Source organism: Diachasmimorpha longicaudata, chromosome 12 (genome assembly GCF_034640455.1).
Source record: "Diachasmimorpha longicaudata isolate KC_UGA_2023 chromosome 12, iyDiaLong2, whole genome shotgun sequence".
In the NCBI taxonomy this organism is placed as follows: Eukaryota; Metazoa; Arthropoda; class Insecta; order Hymenoptera; family Braconidae; genus Diachasmimorpha; species Diachasmimorpha longicaudata.
The window spans coordinates 5,039,483-5,063,166 of record NC_087236.1 but is presented as its reverse complement, the minus strand read 5'-3'; the positions used below and the strand labels follow the sequence as shown (position 1 = coordinate 5,063,166).

At 35.3% G+C, this 23,684-nt stretch overlaps 1 protein-coding gene, 1 long non-coding RNA gene and 1 other non-coding gene across 4 annotated transcripts in view; 1 reads left to right on the top strand and 2 right to left on the bottom strand.

Annotated features, from left to right (window-relative positions):
• LOC135168068 (scavenger receptor class B member 1-like) overlaps positions 1-23,684 on the bottom strand; it is a 32,487-nt gene that overhangs the window by 7,194 nt on the left and 1,609 nt on the right. Inside the window, exons 1-3 of one of the 2 annotated variants that reach the window (XM_064131918.1) lie at positions 12,960-13,611; positions 2,272-2,527; positions 1,130-1,271 (exon numbers count right to left, since the gene is read on the bottom strand). In XM_064131918.1, the coding sequence (XP_063987988.1) occupies positions 1,130-1,271; positions 2,272-2,527; positions 12,960-13,167 (606 nt within the window). In that variant the 5' untranslated portion in view covers positions 13,168-13,611. Of the gene's footprint in view, positions 1-1,129; positions 1,272-2,271; positions 2,528-12,959; positions 13,612-23,684 lie in introns of those variants that run through there. The other variant, XM_064131920.1, reaches the window with a different exon arrangement.
• Positions 1,223-8,279, top strand: LOC135168077 (uncharacterized). Its single transcript, XR_010299981.1, has 2 exons — positions 1,223-1,362; positions 8,067-8,279. It is a non-coding gene; the product is annotated as an uncharacterized LOC135168077 (long non-coding RNA).
• Positions 4,911-4,981, bottom strand: Trnad-guc (transfer RNA aspartic acid (anticodon GUC)). The gene has a single exon. It is a non-coding gene; the product is annotated as a tRNA-Asp (tRNA).

Here is a 23,684-nt window from a genome sequence, read left to right as displayed (position 1 = left end):
CAATGTTGGATGTAATTTTTTTTATTCCCGGCGAGCACGTGCGTCGACTGCAGATTAATCAGCAGTGCACATGATAATTCGTAGTATTTTTGGAGAAACGTAGCGGAAATTCAGTGGAGAAGCGATAACAAAATTTAAAGGTGGACTCGGCTTTTATCCCAGTTCTCGAAAGATATCTCCGCATCCACTGGAGATAGCTAAATTTTTGTAATTACCTTTTTTCTAGAGCGAATTGAGACCTACAAAAAAGGTAGGAACAATATTATCACCATCTCTCTTGCATTCCGAGATATTTATGGAAATCTGGTTGCACGCAGAGAAAAAATACTGAAAAAATTCACCAGACCATCGTCGTAAACCATAATTTACCATTTTTTAAATCTGAGCGAGAGTTGAACTCATGACCTCTGGCACGTCGGCAAGGATGACATGCCAGGATTATACTCGATGCACACTCAAAAATTTCAAAAGTCATAACTCTTGAGGTAGTTCACTAGTGATGCATTTGCGGCTGCATTCGATCTGTCGGATAATCTTAGAGTGTGACCCAATTTCCGGGGATTACCAAATCCTATTTGCGAGTGATAATCGAGGGGTCAGAGTTCAGAGGCGACTTTTCTACTTTAGAGATGATCTACTTAAGGATGGCACAAATTTTATTTTTCAGTTATTTATCGTGATATTTTATTGGATTCACTGATGGCCTATGATGACCGACTACTCTAGTGAAAAAAAATCAATATCCATAATAACAATAATGAGGATGTACCTTGTATTTCGTGCAATTTCTAATACGACTAAACTATTTGAATACTTCAACATCTCAATTGCTACCGTTAAATTACTACTACACGTAACAATGAATGTAATTGAGGCTCCATCAATTATCTCTATAATCATCAATCAGCTTATCTCCGTAATCGCCGGTAAATTGTTATTTATCAGAGTTAATGCATGAGAGGATCTCCCCCCCAATGACTCGACTAATATCAGTCTGACTAACGAGACATGTCTGCAGTTGCTAACACATGTGGTGAAATTCAAAGTCAAACGTCAGTGTAATTGGGACAGGTTTTTAATTTATTGTTTCGGTGACGTTTGGATGAAAGTGAAAAATAATTGAACTCACCAGTAGTGCTATGTTTGGTAAAATTAGCATATCTTCCTCTGTACCGTTGCTCTTGTCCGGTTGATAGACGAGGGGATGATGGGGGTATGATGTTACGGTACCATTGGGGTTGAATGTGATGTTGGAATGTTCTAAATATTCTCTGAAAACGGAAAATGTCAATTAATGGTCATAATTTTTGGGGTAAAAATTCAACGCAAGAGGTCAAGGAGTTTTCAAAAATTATCCTAATGGTTTGTAATTTTTTATAGATTGGAGATTTTTGGGGGGATCCATCGCCCTGAATAAAGCGAAAATATAATCAACATGACAAGTGATAAATCCCAGATTTTCAACAACACATTAATCACTGATTATTCAAATGCTGACATTGACATATCATTTTTCACATCTTTGTTTTTGTTTTTTAAAATCGTTTTTAGTCTGCACTCGCCCTAGTTTTCACGTATCAACTGATAAAATGTTTTTTTTCGAAATATCTTATTGGAGTGCTCGTGAGTCATTAGGAAGTAATTATCCAGCTGAGCAGCTGTTTTTTTCGTTACTACGTCAATCTATCGTTTCTACTATCAGATACATGTGTCATAATTCCATCAGAAAGGAAACGAAGTAGAAAATGAGAACAGAGTTGGAGAGTTCAGTTCTTTATTTTCAGAATAGTTTGATTTATTAGTAATTGACTTTGTGCAATTTGACCTTCCAGCCGTTCCCAATAATTCCCCTTTCACGCCCTGTATTTTTTTTTTATCGGAGAAAACTGGAAAGGGTGCGGGGAATGATGGAGATGATTTCACAATTATTGACCCTTTCCTTCAGCGCGATAAATAATTTATCTTTGAAATTGTCGGTACTTTCAACATACACTGCATCCTCCACTCCTCTCCCATTATTTATGATTATTTTTAGTTGTCTCGTTATAGAATCTATGAGTCAACTAATAAATAATTTTAAATTGAAGACTCATCGTGGTATTTAATCAAGAAATAACGTTCGTTCTGATTTTAAAAAATTCCAAAATTTATGAGCGACAAAAAACTGGAAGAAAATAAGAGAAAAATTGCCACTTGGTCATTTCCAAAATTTGTTATTGGGCCCAATTATGTAGAAATATTGAGAAAAAATCAGGAAATCTTCTGGCTTACCTGTAGACATAAGGCCCAACTTCCTGAAAGCTCAGTTTGTCAACCTTTCCAGCGAGATAATCCTCATGATTCGTGATATTGAATAAGTAGACTTTGAGGTACAACTCAACAGGTGGTTTCCTCCACAGTTCAAATATCTCCCCGTTATCTCCGAATACCACTTTCAGTTTGAAAAGCAATTCGTAGGGTTGAACCACCACTAAGATACATCCGAAGGCTAGACCCAGAAGTCCCAGGGTCATCAGCACGAATATACCTGTGAATTAATTGAATATTTTAAGTACAGAATACAATCAGAACATTTAACGTTTGATAAATAATAACAGAACGAAACGTAATGTGAAGGCTTCGAATATTTTATTGTCAAGTTGTTCTCATGTTTATTTTTTCATTCACCAATTTGACAATTAAAAATGGCAAACAAATTTATTCTCCAACTTCCCGAAGATCCAATTGAGGAAACTAAAAAAAAATCACGGAATTTTATAATCAATACTTTTTTACAAATTAAATATTTTCAAAGAGAATTCATGTTACTGTCCTTGAAATATTGGTCAATGTCATATTGTTGGGGTGGATCAGGATCCGGAGAAAAAGCGAAGGAAATAAAAAAAATTTAGGCCCTCGGGCAAGGCCCATCAGACCTTGAATTAACCTGACCATTTACCGTACATTGACCTGAACCAGTTCGATCGAATGTTCTCGACAAATGTTGTGTACCATTGGGGGAATCATCGCGAATAAGGAGGCAATTTTACCTGATACGCTCGAGAGAATACGCCAAAGGTGGTGTTTATCAATGAGTCGATTGACGCATTTTGCTGGAATATATTAATCCAATTGGGAAAAATTTCCATTGATCTAAAAACATTTTTGATGAAGGCTCGACTCAGATGGTTCGAGTTTTATGGCGTCGTCTGTGTATGAGTTCACGGATAATTACCATTTGCAATTTAGCCAATTGAAGGTTAGTCTTGTGAACAGATTTGATCATACAATAGTTGATTTTTTTTTCAGAAAAAACCTGAAGATTGAATGCTGGAGAGGAACGAGGGGGGGGGGCTGAGCCCCTCCGTTACGAGTAGGACGAGGGGGGCCCTAATATAATTATAATTATCGATATAAATTACGTAAAAGCTCCGTAATCATTAAGTGATAAAAAGTCTGGTACTAATTACAAAGGAACCAGTGGTAAATCCAATTAATAAAAATGTTGGGTGATGACTTAATGAAAATCTGGAGTTGATTAATTTTAGTGATCATTAAGAGTGCGATAAATCCTTCAAAACGGCCATAAAATTTTACACCCCAACACCTTTTATTTTCTCCCAAGCATGAAGGATAATTAATGTAATTTTAATATCCGAATACTTTAATTAACCGGAAAAATTCCACTGTCAGATTATCCAAAGACATTTATAACGACAGCAGATACTCGAGATAAAATTACAGTTGTGCGCTCTTTCCCTCGGTAATTGCCATTTGAAATTGACAACCTCAAAGGTCGCGATCTTTGTCATCAGAATTTATCGGTTACCATGAAGTCTCCATTGGAATATTACAAAGACAAATAACCGATTCGAGTAAAATAAATGCAATTTACGTGAATGTTCAGTAATAAATTGATTAAACTGAGTTTGATTAATTTTAGTTGTCCTCAGGAGAACAATAAATTCCTCAAATCGAGGCACAAACAAACCACGAGACCCTCCATTTACCCTAAATTCCAACGCGCCAGTTAATCTCTAGTCTCTCACGTAAAGAAAACAAAATTCCATTTTAATTGATTGTCTTTTACATTGCAAAATACCGTCACGAAGTCCATAATTCTGGTTGAAATACCACTGTTTGGTATTTGTGCAGTTGAATTTTTTTTTTTATGGAGCCGGGAATTGGGACAGCTCCTGTGTGACCCGGGGAAACTTCAAATGGGGATGAAGATGTGGGGGGGAATGATGAAAAAGTCAATGGGGAGATACCCGAGTGGTGAGCATTTCATGATCGATTACTCTCAACTGCACACACACACACACGAACGGTCAGTCAAACACTGCATTTTCACAGGTGATTCTAAGTTCACGTTGGATGTTGCACAAGCGCGTAAAAGTCACGACTCAAGTCACGTAATTCATTTGCGTAACGAACGGGGAATTTTATTTTCTCTCTCTCGTGGAGTGTCTGAGGGTATCATCCGATTATATTGATTCACAGTAACGTCACGGTGAACAGTAATTTCTCCCGGAATTCTCGAGGATATTTGCGTGCATTAGTGGACGGTGAGAAAAATTATTTGAAAATTATGTTCCGTAATCGCTCAGTCGAAACAACATTCAGTAAAAATTACGGAAAAGTTACGCGTTTTACGGTAATAATTACTGTGGTACTTTGTAATCTCGGAGGAAATTACAGGACGGAGGAAAATTACTGACTATAAATTCAAATGAATCGAGCAATTTTAATTTTCTATGGATCCGCCGATAATGCAGAGATCTTGCTGTGTCCATCAGTCGCACTGACTCAATGAATGCAGTAGCCCATACACTGGCAGATTCTTTTTTAATTCAAAAAAATTGTTCTTGTTTTGATATTAATATTCATATTTTTTATTAACTTAACATTTATGAAAAAAAAAAAAAAGACTCTCCGGCGGGGAATTGAACCCCGGTCGTCCGCGTGACAGGCGGAAATACTACCACTGTACTACCGAAGATTACATTGAGTACAAAATAAAATGTTCTTTTTATATTGAAGATCACTTTTTCACTTCATCAGTGGTAACAAACAAATTATAGTTAGTAACAAACTTCCACCTTAAACATACTGTAATTATTAAAAATCATATCACTGATGTAATAACTGTTGTGAGCTCGAGAACAATTATTTGTATTTTCATAAAAACTATGACAAAAGGTGAAGGGAAATAGAAAGAATTTTAAATGAAAAAAAAAAATACGTTCGTGGAAAAAGCCACGAGGAAAAAATAAGAATTAGAAAGAGATGATCGCATTCATGTCTGTTCAAAGGTTCAATTGCATAAGAAAATTCCAGCCGCTCAACAATTGCAGAAAAAATAACCGAACAATTGTCGAATTACCTTGAAGATGACCGATTTTATGACGTGTCCACAGACCTTTCCAGGTCGAATTAAAATTGAATTGTTGATGGGCGAAGTTGACATTTCTCAACAGATTAAAAAATCGCCAGTTAAATTAAACTGATCGATCTCTCACATAATTAAATAACTATCAGAGGAACTAATTAATTGAATAAATGGCTAATTAAACATACAACCCACGGGGTCATGTGGATAAATATTCTAATCACTGAGTGCTGAACTGATTACGATATTTTTATCTTTTCACCGATAACCTATTGGCATTTTCTAGGGTAAAAAATACCTCCGGATTTTTACTTTTTACTGACATAATAAATACTGATATTTGGCTGGAATTTTGTTTAACAATCCGCTGTCGATCCTCGATTCATTTTATTTGGATCATTCATGGGTTACAATGTATCTGGCTTCTGGCATGAACACGATACATTATGTTCTGATGCTGTAATCCCAGTAAACATTGGAGAAGTGATAACGCTTTCAAAGTGAGTGAATGAGAGAGCAGTTCATTGCCCCGCATCGGTAGTAACTCATCCATTGAGCTCGTATTGTTCTTGTCAATATTTATTTTCACCGGACTGTGAAAAAAATTGTAAAACGTCCCTCTTCACATATCGCCAAAAAAAATAATGAATTTATTTCGCTCGCGAATTGTGTTTTAAAATGTAATTTTCTCGTTATTCGGATGATTTTTACTGAATTTCATATGCGAATGATTATCCATCTTCCAACAACGACAATTTGCAATTGTTCATACATGAAAAATCATGAAGAAACATCCGGATGTCTGATGCCAGCGATATGCGTCCCTGGAATTACCATTAGTAATAAACGATCGATTAACCGGCTGCGCTTGGTCAGTTGACAATGTAAACATTAGCCCTGAATGAATCTCCCGATGTAATTATAATTTATGTAATCTCACGATCAAAGGTAACGCATGGATTCAGACGATGGAAGAATTTATCGACTAGATTGTGATCGAGTGTGGAAATTGGATGGAAGATATTTTGCATGCGAGAGGTCGCAACCGAAGGATCTAGAAGGCACTCACTCCATTTGCAACCGGTTTCGAGTTTGTTGGTCAATTGCATTTGTTTGGACAGGACCCTCTGCCCAGAAATATTCGCCGCTTCATTATTCTCCTTTGGGACTTGTTGACTGGGCGATTCTACTTCGTTTTGTTTGAGGCCCAATATCACCTGGGGACCCCCACGCGTTGTTAACGACCGGCTTTTAATTTCTCTCCAATTCCCAGGCTATTATTCGATCAATCGTAGATGTTTTCGCGGCGTAAATTATGTGGAAAGGTTTACGTTACCCCCCAGAGCTCCATCACATCGTGCGTCACATTTTTTGCGTTGCCTTTCGATGACTGATAAAATAATTGTCGACTATCTCGCGTAGGTGAATTAATGTCTTCCAAAGAACTTCCAGAATTCTTCAAAAGAATTGAAAATTTTCTGCTACTGAAAATTGCAGAAGAAATGAGTCACGTAAATATAAATTTAACGCAAATCGATTAGAACTACATCGCTGGGCAATGAATCATTGAAAGGCACCTTTGAACTGCCCCGCCCCCACCGCTCGCTTCGCTCATTCGCCCCTCCCTCCGCTCACTTCGCTCGTTCGCCCCTCCCTCCGCTCACTTCGCTTGCCCCTCCCCACCAGCCGCCCGGCGGTCAATTAAAATATATTCTGCATCGCGTTATTCTGATGTTTCCTTTCTCTACGTGCTCTGAATTTTCTAGCCCCGGTATTTTAATCAGACCAGCTGATGATAATTATCATCTCTAATTATGACGATTGTTGTAAGAGGCATCTTTGTTATTCACCGCGGCACAAATTGCCAATGGCTTCGGATATCGCGGAATTTTAGATTTATGGATTATTTATTCAATCAGGTGTCGGTTGGATGCTAGCCGGAATTGAGCTCGTGAGCGTCAGTATTGAGAACGAATTCATCATACTGTGGAAATCCTTCGTGTTGAAAATTGGTATTTTTTGTTTATGCAAGACAATTATAAGTAAAAATACACGCGAGAGACACCGGTCAGGGGTGCGCTCCGACGGAGCGATTTTGCCCTTGATAATCCGTTCCGCGAATTAAACAATTTTCCGTGAGAGAAAAATTTCAAATTTTTCGGAGAATTTCGCGAAATAGAAAAAGTAGAATTTCTTCATTGATTTCTATGGAAAAATTTGCTATATTTTCTACTCTGTTTGTTCAGCAGAAATTTCCAATACAAAATTATTCACAGGAAAAATACATGAGAAATCGGTATTTCCCAGATTGTAGTTTTAATGTGTGGAAATATATTTGTGATGGGAAAAAAATATTGTTTATTTTTGCGAGGGATGGAGTAGATTGTTATCTTTGTGGAAAATTTATCTCAGTGATTTTTTTTATTTCTACGGAAAAGATGGATTTTTTTTCGTTACATTTGTTCGAACGAAGAGGGGAATAGATCAAAAACACCGAATAAGGAGCGGTAGAAAATTCCACCGATAATGAGAGCCCGTTCGGTACATGAAGAATGTAATTCAATTATTCCATTTCCTCCCGTAATTATCTCCTTTAGGGTATCAAATGCGTTATTTTCAAGCCACTGAGCATTTCGTGACGCCCCCTCTGCGCCCGTCGATCAGCTGCTTCTCTCAATTTTTTTTACTTCTCCAGGGAATGGGAGGGAATATGACTAATACCCGGGATATCAGCAATCTACGCAGATGGAAAGGTACACCTCTGCGTCGTGGAGGATTCCGTCGATAGTTACAACAGGAAATGAAGGAGCGATGAAGGAATTTTTCGAATGAATTAAAACGTGAAATTGTAGGGATTTACGAGAAATTTTTGCCCGTAGATACCACTCTAATAAATATGGATGCAGAACTGTTTTGGATATTATTTTTGAAACATTCCGTGTGTGGTCCGAGCGATTTTCGGTGCGACTGTATCATCGATTCAATGCGAGTACTCAATTAACGATTGGTGAAGCGACTCGAATATCATGAGGTCCTTGTGACAATATCAACAGGAACATGCAATGGACAATGAGTTGGTTAAAAAAAATTGTTGACGGAATTTTTTCCTCAAAGTTTTTTTGGCTTTCGAAATTTTTAATTTTTGATTGGAAAAAATTCAGTAAGAAATGTGGTTCTATATGAATATATGATGGTACAGGACTAATTATGTCTTATTGTAACAATAGTTTTTAAGCGAAAAAAAAAAACAATCTGAACATTCACTCAACCAATCACAAGTGATTGACTGTTGAAAATTCTTCACCAAGATATATTTCATTTCGAATAAATTTCATTGTTCTCGGTGCCATTTTTCAATTCACCTCGTGGGCGTCAAAAGTAGGAAGTTAGAATGGAAAAACTTCACCTCCCGGACAGTTATTACAATCCACGATTCCGCGTCAGCATAAAAGACCTCTTGTAATAAAGGTTTAACTGAAAAGGTGACTGTACACACTGCGAAAGGCTCGTACCGTTCCTACATTTCAATCATTATTCTGTGCACGTTGCACGTGGTCCGTCTAGTAATTACTTCATTATTAAAGCCAGGACAGATTTAGGTATCCAGTTGATGCATCAGTGATTTTCATTGGTCACTATATCCATGCACATAAATAACTTAAATTTAATTCAATTTTTTATTCCGGCTTAACCTTCCCAGATTGAATGTTTGATTTGTCATAATCTCGGCGATGCCGGAAAGTCTCGACTCTTGGGAAGATATATTCATGGGTGCAATGAATCACGGAATTTTTTTATTAATTTAATCAGGAAATAACATTCTGTTGAAGGTCGGCATTTTTTCAATGAAATTGACGTTCCAGAGATGAGGAGAGCAAAAGAAATTCAACGAGGGAATTCAAATTTTAATTGTATTAATTAACTGATTGATTCAGTATCCAATAGCTGATTAATGTGGATTAATGGGTTAATTGCAAGGAAATTCGTTTTGAAGTGGAAAATAATTACGAGACCGAGAACAATGATTCCGAATATTTTTTTGTGAAATAAGACGTCTAGAGTTAACTAAAACAAATCAGTTGATTAACGAAATTAATGCCATTAGTTCGTTAATTAATTGATTAATTAGATTGCTTAAGCTTTGAGATATTCCAATGATTTTACATAAAATCAGAATTTGAAAAATTATAAAGTTTTATAAATGAAATCGTAACGTTTATTTGCATAATTTCTTCAATTCACACATTAATTAAATATTTAATATATAAAATCATTGATATATTAATTATTAACACATGGATGCATTGACGAAATGAAATCAATCTCTCCCAAAAAATTAATTACGAAATCCATTGAAATATTGTCTGTGAAATTTAGGCACGTCAAAACTCTCCAACGAGCAAATTTGAATTAACCGATTTCATGTAGCAATGTTGTGGCATGTAGTGAAAGCACGTGTGAATTGTACTCTGAGTGGGTTCGATGAATCGAACGTAAGACTGTTCACGTTGGCACGACTCTCGTGTCATATTTTTTTTCACTCATTTTTCAGGCCTCACGAGAACAATGAGGGACAGATAGGTCTGACCGCGCCGAGGGTTTTTCTACTTTTTGTGATCGGAGGTGTCGGCACGTGGAGAAGTCAACACCTTCCACCCTCCACGAGGAATGCTGGAATTTTTTTAATCGATGTCTCGACCGTTCGATTTATCGTGAAAATCGATGTCTAAATTTTTTAGTTTAAATACAATGACACGGGTCTTGGGAGATTTCTACTTAATTAATTTCGCCGGAGGATCAATGATGGTATTCGTGATGTTGCATCACGATGATGTGCATTGATTCACGTATGAGGGACTCTCGAAAGTATTTGAGGTAATCGATGTGTCGTTCACCCGATCAGATGTTCTCATCGCGATTTTTTTTCATTTTTTTGTCTGATCTTGACACGAAAAATTGAGGTCTCTTATTTTATTTATGACGTGTACTCTTAGAAAAAAAATTAATTGACGCTATTATATACCGACGAAAGGGATTCCCCACTCGTTGTTAATTAATTAATAATTGTATAAATATTTTATCCGGCAAATAAATAAATTTTTAATATTAAAAGGAATATTTTTTACAGTCTTCAGGATTTTGAAGAAACAAATACTTTTGCACTACATTTATTTATCCCCGAGAGTGGACAAATAAATTGTAATGTAATTAATTAAAAATTAGTTAATTAAATTACATTGTTTCTTGAATGTCGCCAGTTTATTATTTCATTTAATAAAAATTTGAGGGAACGCTGATTTAATACTTTCATTCAAGTAAATAACAAAAATAAATATCAAATAAAATATTTGTTATCATCAAATTTTTCCACGAGGTCGCTATATCATCATTAGCATCTCATTATTGTCATTACAATGTATATTGCATAATTGGACCTGTTTCATCGGAATGCTGGGTAGGAAACGATCACGTGGTGAACTTATAATAATTACACGCCAGGATCGCATCCTTCAACTGTATTCCAATTTTTCATGACCATTTTTTTTTGTCATTTATCTTTTTTACTGCTGGAAAATTATTGATACATCAGTTTCCTCAGGAAACTGACATCTTGCGTGTCTACATATTTTTTTTCTTTTTTCAGAACAATCTCAGGTGATTATTTCAAGCAACAAACTTGTATATTTTTATTTAAATGAATTCCACATTTTTGGTGGCTGACGAAATTTATTATTTTAATCTCGACGAGAAATTTGAATTAGTCCCTCGAAATATCTTCTCGTTTATTCAATTTTAACTAGTCTGATTTGAAAAATTTTTGACGGTAATTAATTAATGAATTTATTAGTTATTTTATAGAGAATTGTTTTGTCAGAAATATGAGAAGATTCACGAGGCAAAAACAATGAAATACTTTTTTTCATTTTTTAATATTCGATTTAATGCTTTTCCGGATAAAAAAAAATGTAAACTCGTGATGTTGAATACATAAAAATATTTTTATGTCGTCGGTGGTTTACGGTGGTTGAAAAAAAATTATAAGAAATTGAATTGCGCGAGTATAATTTTCTTTTCTCTTGTTATTACTTAATCATTGAGGTGCAATCACGTGTATATTATTGCCTTGTGATATTAGATTCGAGAACTATCTGTAAACTGGTATTCAATCACGGCGATAACTCAATTATTATTGACAACATATTGACATTTATTTCCGCAATTAGTTTCCATAAAAAAGCGATTTATGAACTGAATTGTTGAATAAATTTCAATGCTCAGCGGGTGGTCCACGGGCTCATGATCATCGTCATCGTACGTGAGAATTCAATGATTCCAAGTCAGCATTCAGAGACAACAAAAAAGGGGAAACAAACAAATAAAAGAAAGGGCCCAAAATCATCTTCAAATAGACCTTATCATGTCCATGTGGTTTACAAATGTGTCCTGCGACTAAATTTTTATAGAAAACAATTTTTCATACGAAGTTATTAACAACAATTTTCTGCCATTAAATTGGCACAATTTATCACAAATTCTCCAAAATTTAAAACAATATTTCTAGACATGGGAAGAAGGCTAACCATTTACTGAAGAACCACAGATATCTGCAGCTCAATATCAAATAAAAAATTTCTTAATTATCAAAATTGATGAACTTTTTGTAATTATTCCCCCAAAACAAAACCTCATTCCTCACAATTACTTGTCTTCTCCATAATTTTTCTCCCAACATTGTACCTGATCCATTTAACATACAACCAGGTGAGTGAGGTCAGTGGCGACCTTGAAAGGTCAAACTGCTAATTTATTAAGACTTGAAAGCTGAAGCGAGTGAATTCACGTTATTTCCCTAATTCTCTAGAAATCCCCTGTGAAGCTAAAATTTTCGTCACGTGTCAACCCATGCTCACCGGAATAAACTATATACTTTGTTTATGAGAATAGTAACGATGCGGTGGGCTCATCAATATTCTCACCACGACTTAATTTCGGTTACAGAATTCAAGACAAAACATTTTTTCTATTTTTCTCGTCAGGTAAATTATCAACCGATTTAAATGAATTTCATATTTTTATGGAAATTCTATTTTTTGTCTGATCCTAGGGCTATTGGGTGGGGCGCAGGGGGAGGGGGAGGGGGTTAAGGGAGGTTTGACTATCTAATTCATCGATTTTTGGGGGATACAAAATACTGGATCATTTCCAATATTTCCAATATTGATCTGATTGATTAATTCAATCAGAATTATTATAATTTTTTTTTTAATATTCCAAGATAAAGATAAATAAATTTGCCGGATGAGGAGTGAATGTACCACTGGAAAGGTCGACATAAACAATAAATTTGTTGTAATTTAATCAGAAAAATTTTTGGTAAGATTCGATAATGTCTGGGAGGAACCAGATGAAGTGGTAATTTTTACCCGAATAATTCGGGTCAAATTGATAACTAATTAATTCCGGGAAATCTGGGTAGACTAGGCAAAATGTCAGTTTTTCTTAACAATTAAAATGCGCTATTTCTCCCCTTCCAGAAGGTGTCGTATTATCGCAAAAATTTCAACAAAAAAAAAAATCGTTTACTCACTCCTCGGCCATTTCCGCCTTCCGTCGGCGTGTACAGGTAGCGCGGCATTGAAAAATCTGTTGACAACAATTACTGATTTCGACTGAAGGCTCCTAGGATCGTTATCCGAATAATCCTCAGTATCAGTAGAACAAGGAGGTGGAGTTGTGCTGACAGGAGAGAAACTCCTGCCAGTTAATCTGCTCCAAATCGATATGCAGTGCTTCATGACGTATTGTTAACACTCACAATAAATAATATCGCAGAATATCGAACCGTATCACAACTAAAAATTATTCAAATTGTCCCAGTCGATGAAACACTAGCACGATAATTTTTCATTTACGTTTTATCACCGCGACTGATCGTTAATTTTTTCGAGCGCAAAGCGCTTCAACCACTCGTTAAAGTCTCTCCCTGAGCCCCAAATACCGGACAATTATCGGAGACGAGTTGAGTTCTCCAGATAAATTCTGGAAGGATTTTCAACAAAAAATTATTTCCACTTTTGTAACAACGCGGCACTCGCTTATACTCTTCATTCACTCATTTGTTCATTTGTTTATTTATTCATTTAGGGAGTGAAAATGTGATGATCGGTGCTCTCGGTTTGCAATACCGTGCAAAAGTGTTGTGACACGGTTTGAGTTACTTTGAAAAATATCAACGGTGTACGACTGAGAAAACAACACACCCCACCCTTTGGGCCCCCATCCAGTGCTGGAAGTGGTGGTCGCACGTGGAGCATCGACCAATCACCGATCACCGGCTTTCTTGCTCTGTTCACTGTCCACTTTTACTATTTATTTCACATGTTTGCGTCTTCCCCCTGTCAGGTGGCTTTTTTTTCATTGTTTTTTTTATTGTTCTTCGTGGATTTTCCTTGTGACACAGAAGCTGCGATGTTTTTCTGCACCACAAAAATTAATTGAAGATACTAATCACTCATTTTTTGCAGATATTCTTCGCATAGCAGAGAGAGAGAAATTTTTGATGAAAATTGGATTAGCGTTTGGTAAACGAGTATTGTCGGAGAATTTTTATACGTTTAAAAATTGAAAATCGATAAAATAATGCATAACAATAAAAATCAATTAAATCAGTTGTTAAAAAAAAATTTTGTTCGGTCAAAAAAAAAAAATTACTGAGTACAAGATACAGAGTAGTACAGTAGGACTCTGCACGATCGGCCGAGTGTATGTTGGAGGGGTTTTCCATGGTTTCCATCAACCCCTGCAAGACCCAGGGGGTTAATTCGTGGGTGGGTTAAAACGGAATTTTTTTTTCTCTCGAATTCGAATTCTCTTCAAATTAAAAATGTTTGCAATTCCATCCTTTTCGTTTTAATGAGCATTCCACGCGTACAAGGACACATTTATCATTCCCCAAAGTATCAAAAGAACTGATAATTATCAAAATAATGTCTCAAATATTTTGTTAACTCAATGCCCCCATAAATTCAGATAAAAATATCATAAACAGCCATTATTACAATTTTATGGTACGACATAATAGCTTTGGGCTTTCACAAGAATCTTCCAGAAGTGCATCGTCACCTCAAAAAATATCTGGAAACATCGTCTCTGTTCAAATGATGAATATTTATCGTAAGCGTCGAAAAATTTAAACAAAAAAAATCTATAATCCATCGGCAGATGTATTTTTTTTATTTCGTTTCCCATTTCGTCACTCGTGTTGATCGTAAATTGTTTAAAAAATGTCGACAAAAAATACACGGAATCCCAGTGTTATGTTGAATATATTAATTCCAGAACTGGTTTGTGCAGCGTCATTGTGACGGATATTTTATTTCCGTTCGTATCTTCCGTCTTTTGGGAATGATATAGATTAATGAACGCACGAAGGAAACTGGAAATAAACTACTTTGAACGTCACAATTTAATTTGCAATAAACAGACGAGAAATTAAATTAATTCTCGTTTTTTAAAAAATGATGTTAATCCTAAATTGACTAATCGCGTAATTAATTTTCCTAGAATTTCAAACGTCAAGTGACAATTATCTTCGATCTTCCAGCTGAATAATCACAGCAATTGTTGCATCATGAGATTTAACTTCAAATAATTCCTCGAAAATTTAGGGAACTCGGAATTAATGATTTCAGGAAAAAAAAAATCAAGTCATTCGAATCGCGATGAATAAAGTTGAATAAATAAGAGAGTTGGGGAAAAACGAGTCATTTTAAACTATAAATCCTGGCTTTCAAGCTGATACTGCATTCGAATCGTATCATTCAGACAAAAATACCTTCAAAATGAAAGACCAAAATTCTCATCATGTCCAAATTTGAATAAAAATCCTGGAATTCTGCGACAAAATCGAAGATATTTTCCTCATTTTATGATGCACTCAATTTATCCGTAGGATATCACAACAACTACCGGATGAATCATTAGTATTTCGTTACTCAAAATTGTATTCGATGCAGCACTACCAGTGCTTTGTAATTGGATGAGCCACTAAGTGAAAAGTAGCCAGCGATAAAGGACCAGAGGGAGACGTGGGGTTGTAAAAAATAATACTAAAGAGAGAACCGAGTGTAGATGGCAAAAGGAGCCACATAAAAGACCTTGAGGAAGGTAACAAAAGTGAATAAAAGTCTATTATAAAAGATCTAACGTCAGGAGCCCATCGCCATTAAGGCCCATTTCAAAATATCTTCTTTTTTGATTTGATAAAAAATTGGAGTCAAAGGAATGACACCTCAAAATGAAAATAATTTTTTTTTTTTCATTTGTTCGAAATGCAGAATCACTTGCAGAATTTAATGTTTATTGCAAAAATACGATTTATGTCGTTGGACTGTTGTCCTCTGATCTCAGTCAGGGGTCCTCAACCCCCTGACTCTTAAATCTCTCCTCGAAATTCCCCAGCCCAATCAATTAATCACGTGAATCTAGGAAGAAATGAATAGACGCGAGATTAGTCCGACCCAGTGATGGATCCCCGCGTTTTTCGGGGCGATCAACGACTCCAAGAGCCCATCCACCCCTGGACGATACAATCTTTACACATTTTAACCTGTTTCAACGAGTCAAAGACCCCGTAGGGATTAGTTGGACAATCTGAAGGCCCGAAGGCGCTGTAATTTGCAAAAAATCCTGGGGGAGTTACCGGGTGAATCGGGATCTCGGTTCAACTAAGTGCATTTACCGGGAATACCCAGGGAGTCCGTTCCATTGTCATCGTCGTGGGACTCCGAGGCTTGTGATAATCGATCCAGGGGACGATTTCGAGATGATTTATTTCAATGGGATGTGCTCAATTAATTGACGTAAATTTCAGGAAATTAGGAAAAAAAATGCGGAGAAAAGTGAATGGTGGAGATTAATATAATGAAAATAGATTGTATCATATAATATATAATCTATAACGTATTATATATTATAATATATCATCATTATGTTATATTACTATAATAGATTATTTAATTTAATTTTATTGCCCATAATATGGAGTTCTACAGAGCTCTACAGAGCTCCACATTATACATTATATCATATGTTATAATATATACCACATAGTTTATAATATGAAGTGTTGAGAAACTCCGTATTATAGACAATAATATATTAATTAATTTAATAGTTAATTACAAACCCAAAATTTATCTTCTAAGTCAACTTTTTTCTCCTATTTTTCCACCGAACTGTAAATTTCCAATGACAGAATTCCACGGTAATTCCAGTGAAACTGTCACCTCATTAAAATTCATCAATTCTGGTATACAATCATTGTATTCTCAGCGATGATGTGTATTTTATTAGGAAAAATTGAATGCTGATATAACATGATGAATGCTAATGATTTTGAAATCGCCCATGAATAATGCTTTTAGCACCGTGAATACGTTGTTTATGGATTTTATCGTCGATTAGATAATTTATATTTTGTTCTTATCCATCATAACTCAGTTATTGTTCCCCATGTTCGAGGATAATGGAAATAACACTGCGTCGTGATAATCTCGGCGTTGTGAAAAACACCGGGTGATAAATATAATTGTTGCAAGTCGTCATTATTACGATGAGAGGTAAACGAATGAAATTGATTGGAAGATAATTCTAGTGAGAAGATCGGAAAAATTTGGAATTCTAAACAATTGTCAAATAATATTAATGAAAAACTAATTATGCTGGGAATATTGAGGTCAATGAACTTCTCAGGCTTGAGCCATTATTATTATTATCCTTAAATAATAATTTAATGGTTGTAAGGTTCTGGCGTCACGTTTGAGCCAGAGAAATGAATAAATAAATGAATAAATAATTAAAAATTTCAGTCAAGAGTAAAACGCAAGTACAATAGACATCACTTTTTTACATCATAAAACACGTTGTTTCCCCACAATTGTCAATCTTAAAATTTTAATTATAGACTTTTCTGATTATCGAATGATTACGTATTATTAACCTGTCAATTACACAACGTAATGTCTGACGCAGACGCCACTGAAGTTTAAGGGTATCGTCTCCTCGATAAATCATAACTAATGAGCCCGATGAAGTGATAACTGTCAGTCGGAGATTAACTATGTGTTAATTACTTCACTGAAGCATGATTAAGAGTGAAAGGGTTGTATGTGTCAGGTAGCCGTTGGTGGGATTAATTACCAAGGTGTAACGCCAAGTAATAGTGAGTTAATGTAATTGATGATTTTTGTAATGAATTAAAATGACTGAACAATTAATTGTTCGGTGGAACATGGGCATGGACAGGCTTGCGGAAGATTTTTCTCCAAAAATGAAAGAATTAAGGGAATCCAATACGGAATTATTAATGAACCCGATAAGTCAGGGATCGCAAAGCTGTGAGAATCGCGGAATAGTTTTGGTTTACAATCCAACCTTGGCAACATGTACGGAGTTGCCGATTTCCAGTGAGAGCAGGTTTACCTCGAGACATACTATGTGCCGTGATGGTTCGTAAACGTGATACCAATAGCCCTTAGGGCTGACCGACATTCGGTTGACCGGAGTTTACATCATTATCGGACGAAGCTTTAAAGCTACCCTGGAGGGATGACGGAAAGTCACGATTGCCGTGACATTGTCAAATAAAGTTTTTGGTCACAGTTATCAAATGGTTTGGTATTCCGAAATTGAGTATGGTATCAGGATTATATTTTGAGATACCGACGAAAAACGGGGTGATCCCAAATCCGGGCCCTTTTTGCTCTAGGAGGCCCAGGGGCCGAGAAAAACGCGAAAAACGAGAAAATCGACTTTAGAGAAATCCCGGACCCCTAGCAAAATCGGAAATCGTCTCACGAATCCAATGGCGCCAGCTAAATTGTCCTAGCTATGATATTTCCAAAGATATGGACGAAAAACGGGGTGATCCCAAATCCGGGCCCTTTTTGCTCTAGGAGGCCCAGGGGCCGAGAAAAACGCGAAAAACGAAAAAATCGACTTTAGAAAATTCCCGGACCCCTAGAAAAATCGGAAATCGTCTCACGAATCCAATGGCGCCAGCTAAATTGCCCTAGCTATGATATTTCCAAAGATATGGACGAAAAACGGGGTGATCCCAAATCCGGGCCCTTTTTGCTCTAGGAGGCCCAGGGGCCGAGAAAAACGCGAAAAACGAAAAAATCGACTTTAGAAAATTCCCGGACCCCTAGAAAAATCGGAAATCGTCTCACGAATCCAATGGCGCCAGCTAAATTGTCCTAGCTATGATATTTCCAAAGATATGGACGAAAAACGGGGTGATCCCAAATCCGGGCCCTTTTTGCTCTAGGAGGCCCAGGGGTCGAGAAAAACGCGAAAAACGAAAAAATCAAATTTGGAATATTCCTAGAGCCCTAGACAAACATAGGAACCGACTTTAGGGAATTCCTGTATCCTTAGAAAAAGGCTTGTTTTCTGAAATTAGTGGAAAAAATCGGATGACGCGAGAATTCTTCAAAATAGTAATCCACGATTAATTTCATCATGCACCTGCGTCATGAATAACGATCCATAGTTAGTTTGCAAAAACATACCACAGAGACATAATTTTCATCGGAGACTTGCAATTCTGCGAGTTTGTAAAAGAGTACGTCTGTGAAGTTGGTGGAGGATGTGAGTCTCACGTCAGTATAAATAATTATTAATCCCTAATAATTTTTCAGAATTAACATAGCTCCATAAAATTGATGCCTTTTCCTAAACTTTTCCAAGTCCTAAAAAAATCTTTTCCGAACGAGATATTTCCATTTCATACTTTCTATTTATTATTATATATAATATATTGAAACTGTTGAATGTAGTCGGTGCCAATCATTGGGGAAGTCCTTGCCGAGCTTCGCCCAATGCTTAACCGTCTTAAATAACCCTACATGGACCGTTATACCCCATCGAGGCTGTCCAACAATAGTGAGACATGTTTGGTGGCTTTAATTCTAACTCTGACTTTGTCTAGCACCATTATGACTAACATATGTTACTTTACTTTACTCAACCTTGAAATATTTCATTGTTCAACTCTCTATAAACATTCTTAACGGCTTAACCAGCCTTTCACATTCAGCTCTTCTAGAACAAAGTCCTGATTGTGCCCTGAGCCAAGAAAGATGAAGTTAAAAATTTTTATTTTTAAAATACCTGATAGACTGATTGGAAATTCTTTTCACATTAGAGTCTCCTAAGCATTTTTCCAGAATATTTTTTTTTTTATATTACAATCAATGATTTGTTGATATTCTGATTCCTATTGTGACTCAATATAGCATCACTGAGAGGGAAAATTGTTTTTCTCCAGAATATTTACTAATTCCAAGGTCATGTGATTGGCGTTATCATGTGATATGGAAATATTTCGAATGATTTTTGGTTCTCAACGTGATTCACAATTTTTTGGAGCAAAATTATTCTGAAATCACTGTAGAGTGACCATTGATGCAACACATGACAGATAATTTTTTTTCTCACAAACGCATTTACATGATGGCGATGCAATTATGCCATTCATTCCAGTAATTTTGCAAAATTATAGTGATCAGCTCTGGCCCTATTAACCCATGAGATAATTTTCCAGAGTCATTTTCTTTCCCTAGGCTACTGTTTCCTCGTATCGGTGTAATAAAATTTGTATAAATTCTTACGTTTCTATTTTTCCATTTCGCTAACTGTTCTAAACGTTTAACTAAATGATTGATCATCAAATTTTTGCGAAAGTTAAAGTGTGGAATTTCAATGAGAGAAAAATTCAGTAAAAATAATCGTACCGTTTGGTAATCGTTATGTGTTTTCATTTGTTCGAGGTGAATTACCATTCCTTTTAGTCAAATTTGTTAACTTATTGATTGGTTACAGTTATCTAACCGTTCGACATAAATCAGCCAATTGTTGAGTAATTTTTTTCAACCGATTGAGCAACTTTTACCAGACAATTAACAAATTTTATTAGCGGTAAAATCCAGCTGTGAAATTTCTAGGAATTATTCGCACATAAATTTCGGAAAAATCCATTTTTCGCATCTAATTATTAGCAGATCAAATTTAAATTAAATTGCTCACTCCAAATATTTACCACTTGTTTGCTAATTAGCACAAAAAACTGTATTTACCTCAGCAATTATCATAATCTAAAATATTTAATCCGATTCCCCCTCTGCAAAATCCTTCAAATCAAATGAAAATTGGAAAATTAGAGCGATAGATTAGAAATTACTCAACAATTACATCTCCACGAATTTTTAATTTTCACAGTCTCAATTAATAAGTCCCTATCATCGCTAATCAGCACTTAATATCCATAGCTCACTGATTTTTCAGTGAATGGTATTCAATAACCCCAAGTAATCAGTTCACTAATGTAATTGGGTCACCAGGTCATGAAGTTCAGAGAGCTCTCAGTTATTATCATTTTTACAAAATTAAATGTGCAATAAACCCGACATTAACACATTTATTACATAATTATTTTCAATATTCTGTTGTTTTCATCGCATGTTTACAAAAGTCTCTTAATTTCCTTTTTTCAATACAGACACGTAAAAAATGAGCAAAGAAATGTATGAAAATCGGTGATTTCCTTGTTCATTTTATACTAACGTATGTTCATTGGAAAAGGCCAGACGCGAGGTCAAACGTGATACATAAACACTTCAAGTTAATAAAAAAAATCAGAAGCCAAGTCCTCACGATTAATTTGCAACTAATAAGCAACCGATTAATTACGTGCATTAATGAAGGCATTACTGATTAAGATATTTTGTGGGGTAATTCAACAGCATCTGAACACTTGGAATATTTATTTAAAAATTCTTTCGTGTAAAATATTGTGTGAGATTGTTCGTATTAAACTTCAAAAAGAATTTTTTTTAATTTAGGTAACTCATCACCTGTTTGAATGGATCATCACAATTTTTAATTTACAGAAATCAATGGCTCTATAATTTTTTTAATAAAAATTGTTGGAGGCAGAAATCACATCGTGGAATGGAGTCGAAAAAAAATGAAATCAATTGAACGTTTTGTTTTCGAGGAACAATAACAGGAAGTTGATAAAATTGGATAATTAAAAATTGTTGCAATGGAAAATATATAGTTATATCTTAGCTGTCTTTATACAATGCAATTGCAATGCTATTGCCAATACCTGATAATTAATATGCTTGAACAACGTGAAACATAAAATTAATCGCATGGAATTTCTTCAGGAGACATGCATTCTATGAATGATATCAAGTTCGATTAATTAAACCGTCAGTGAATTAATATGCACAAGTTGTAATTGAATCACGAGAGATAATTACAGTGAGAAGAAATAATAATTAATTTGATAAATAATTCACTTTCATCCCTGTCAATCACCGGAGTAGTCAGTAAAGACTCAAGAAAAAGTTCGACAGAAAATGAGTAGAATTTTTTATTGTTCGGAGATTTGCGTCACGGGTTTTCCTTCAGAAAATTATCATTTTGGTTGAAGCTGACATGAGCTGTTAATTTATTTGAAGTGCCCAATGGGCCCAAATGTCTCAATTTCCCCCACTTCCGTAGGCATTTCCCAGACAATTAAAAATGTCGTAATAAAATAAAAATTTACCAAAATTTAATAAAAATTGATTTTTCTCGACCTTCAGACAATTGTTTATTTTATTCCGATGTTTCTAATCCTCGAAAAATATCATAAATCATTTGAAATTCAAAACTATATTTTTGTGAGAATAAAAAAAAATCACCAATGAAAAATAATAATTACTTTCTAGTTATTACATAAAGTGAAATACATTGACAGTTAAAGTCACGTGTTTACTACCACGTGATTCTGTTTTCAAACCCGAGGGTAAATTATACCTCAGAGTAATTTAACTCAAAGTGGCTTACGTAAAAAGGAATCCCGAAGATGATGGAATTAATAAGGAAAAAAAGACAATTTCAGTCAGACCTCAGGGTGCAGAGTATAAAATGCCGAGGGGGAGGAGTGGAAAAATTATGGTCCACTGGATGTTCATAAAGTCTGTGAGTGGCAGGTGTGGGGGATTATATGGGAGAGTAAAAAAATTTAGATTTTTATATTTATTTCATTTTATTTTGGCCATTAAACTACGCCCCTCACTCAATTTTTTTGCTCTCCTCCCCCCCCCCTGTTTTGGATGAAGAGACGTCATGGAAGGGTTCCATGACGCACTGGAAATACCCCGGGCCATTAATTCCACGTTTTTCTTTTATTATCTCAGAGAGAGTTGATGAACTCGATTTTTTATTGAAGTTAGAAATTGCGAGTCGACAAAGATGAGACAAAATTGCTGAAAATTTTATGTCATCTTTTTTTTCTTATTCCGTCAATTTTAAACTTGAAATAAAATTTTTTATTCCCTCCCAATTTGTTATTTCTCCGAACACGGGCTACATTATAATTTTATCACAATCCAACAAAAATAATTAACCTCCTCGGCTTTGAAAATTGTTATCAGGAAAAGAAAAAATGCGAGGGGAGGATTTGTCCCCACAAATGCAATGTCTCCTTCATCAATTTCCGTTAATTATTCTTTTCCGCGGAATTTTTTCTGCACCAAGATCCCATTACCTCTTGATTACGCTTCATTTCGCAATTGATTGTTTATCCTCCTGTATTATGCCACGAAAAATTAACATCCGAATGATGATATAAGCGAGGAAATCAGGGAGTCATGACATTTTGTCAATTGTTGTCAAGAAAACTCGTCAAATCTACCGGAATTAATGCCCATGAGACATTAGAAATCAAAGTGATGAATTTTTTAAATCCGATATGCGTAAAATAATTCAGAATATGGCGAATATTCATTCACTTGAAGGAATAAATCTATCGGAAATGACAGAGAACACATGTAAACAGGATCGAGTGTACAAAAAATATAGAAAAAAACGTGTGTCAATTGAATCAGCGGAGTAAACCTGTTCAATGAAACCAAATTCACGTTCATATGAACAAAAAAATATATAAATTGAATCCCTAATCGCTTTCAAATCAATTGTCAACTTTTGAAAACTGAGAATAATTTTTTAAACAATACCATAAGAGTAATTTCTTGCTTTTCAAATTAAATTGTGCGTTGAAAAAATTTTCAGTCCTGTAAAATTAATTATTTCGAAATGTTGCATTTTTTCACATTAAAAGCGAACGTTTTTCCACATTTACTTAATTACTCAGAAGAATTTAGAAATATCTGGAGATAATAAAAAGAAATCCACTCCACAATCTCCTCAAAACTCATTATTGAAAGCAATAAATTTTCTCTCATGATTGCAAAAA